Source organism: Perkinsus marinus (assembly GCF_000006405.1).
Source record: "Perkinsus marinus ATCC 50983 genomic scaffold scf_1104296965864, whole genome shotgun sequence".
NCBI classification, from domain to species: domain Eukaryota; phylum Perkinsozoa; order Perkinsida; family Perkinsidae; genus Perkinsus; species Perkinsus marinus.
In genome coordinates, this window is record NW_003204184.1 from 115,160 (window position 1) to 116,819 (window position 1,660).

Below are 1,660 nucleotides of genomic sequence, written 5' to 3' on the forward strand. Positions count from 1 at the left end.
GCTTCTCCTCTCCAGATTTGGACATAGACTCCTGCTGCTCCGCGTTCATCTCCATCCCATCGGTCTATCCCAAAGACCACTACCCCTCAGCGACATACTTCACAGTGTACTTACTAACGCCTTGTTCCGACTCTCTACAGCGGCGATAATTCTGCGTATGTTCATATAACCAATACTGAAAGGCCACTATGAGCTCACGAATTCCAAAGCAGGAGCAGTACGCATTGAAACTAATGTCTAGATAGCGCAAAGTCTTCGGCCCTTCCTCGACTATACGCAGGACTGACTCCTGACCATTTTCATATCTAACGATAACTCGTACAAGACGCTATCTAACATAAGCATCATCACCCTAGGTAGTTGTGGGAGAGTATGAGGTCCTTTAAGACTTTCAACTGCACTACTCCCTCGGCAAGCTGCCTGGCCCCGTGGCCATCAATGCCTATCAGTCAGCGATCACGCACATCGAAGAATATCTTTATCGGTACCTAGCCTCTGAAGATCGAGTTTCTTCAGGGAGTTGGCAAGACTAGGACATGGAATCTGTAGGGCACGGCCAATCCAATTGCCTTCTCCCCTCCACCCACGACTAAGAGAAAACTCACTACTTAAAATCAGATCGATGAGTAGCCCACTCACCTAAGATGAGTACCAATATAAAGGCCTTGGACGAAAGGCGCCTCGCCGACCGTCTGCAGGACTGGCATCAGGCTGGAGTCCAGCGGGGATCTCAAGCTCATCACCACTTGGGGCCAACGTGTCACCAAGGTCGTCACAAAAGCAGGATCAACCTTAGGAGGAGTCCAGGAAGAAGATAGCATCTTTGAAAGGTCCCTACCTTTGATCCATAGGCGTCACACAAGCCTGTGTAAAAATCCAATAGGCATTTTGAACAATGCGAGCCGACGGTGCACTCAGGGCACCTCGTGAGGACCGGTATGGCACCGTTTCGACGGCGAATTCCATCTGACCAAAAACGCCCTGCTTCACCGCTACAACCACACCCCCTCGTACAGCCGCTATCAGCAGAGCTTTTGCCGCCTTCATCGCGACTGCATAGCATATCACTCGAGGACATAGAGAATGAAAGGGGCTAGAGTTAGTGACTGACGATAAGACTGAGTCATGAGGCGATGCCCACTTGGGCTAGGATTGTACCCAATGGATTGTGCAACCTGTCTCCCACGACTAAGAACGCAAATCACGGAGAGTAACAACATTAGCAAAGAACATTGTCACTACGACCATGGGCCAACATCAGTGTAGACTGGTAGAGCCCAAGAAGGCTATCAGCCAGCAGCCACCGAGCCTTCGTAATCGTTACTCTTGGCTCCCTCAGAAGGAGTCCTCGAAGAGCTCGGCGGAGTATATTCAACCACCTTCTCCACATACTTCTTCACGACCTACCACCATCACTAACTCGATCAACTAAGACAGACTGCCAAGACACACCTGAGGCACTTTAACCTCCTTCACGACTTCAACGTATTTCTTAACAGGGACGTCCACGTACTTGTCAACATACTCTATCTAAAGGCCAACTCAATATCCTTGCCACCGCGAGCTCTGCAACTCACCTGTGGCACTTCAACGAACTTCTGCACAGTCTTCAGCACAGGCTTACTAACCATTTTCTGCGGGACTGGAATGTCAATTACCT

At 49.8% G+C, this 1,660-nt stretch overlaps 2 protein-coding genes across 2 annotated transcripts in view; both read right to left on the reverse strand.

Annotated features, from left to right (window-relative positions):
- Positions 1–456: 456 nt before the first annotated feature.
- Positions 457–707, reverse strand: Pmar_PMAR008990 (hypothetical protein; the record flags this gene model as incomplete). The annotated part of the gene is made up of 2 exons (XM_002769444.1): positions 457–589; positions 640–707. 2 exons carry the CDS (start codon positions 705–707, stop codon positions 457–459), a joined length of 201 nt encoding a protein of 66 aa, XP_002769490.1.
- A 582-nt stretch (positions 708–1,289) lies between these two features.
- Pmar_PMAR008991 (hypothetical protein) overlaps positions 1,290–1,660 on the reverse strand; it is a gene marked incomplete at both ends in the record, with an annotated part of 1,578 nt that continues 1,207 nt past the window's right edge. The window contains 3 exons of the mRNA XM_002769445.1: positions 1,290–1,403; positions 1,453–1,530; positions 1,578–1,642. Of these exons, the coding sequence (XP_002769491.1) occupies positions 1,290–1,403; positions 1,453–1,530; positions 1,578–1,642 (257 nt within the window). The remainder of the gene's footprint in view (positions 1,404–1,452; positions 1,531–1,577; positions 1,643–1,660) is intronic.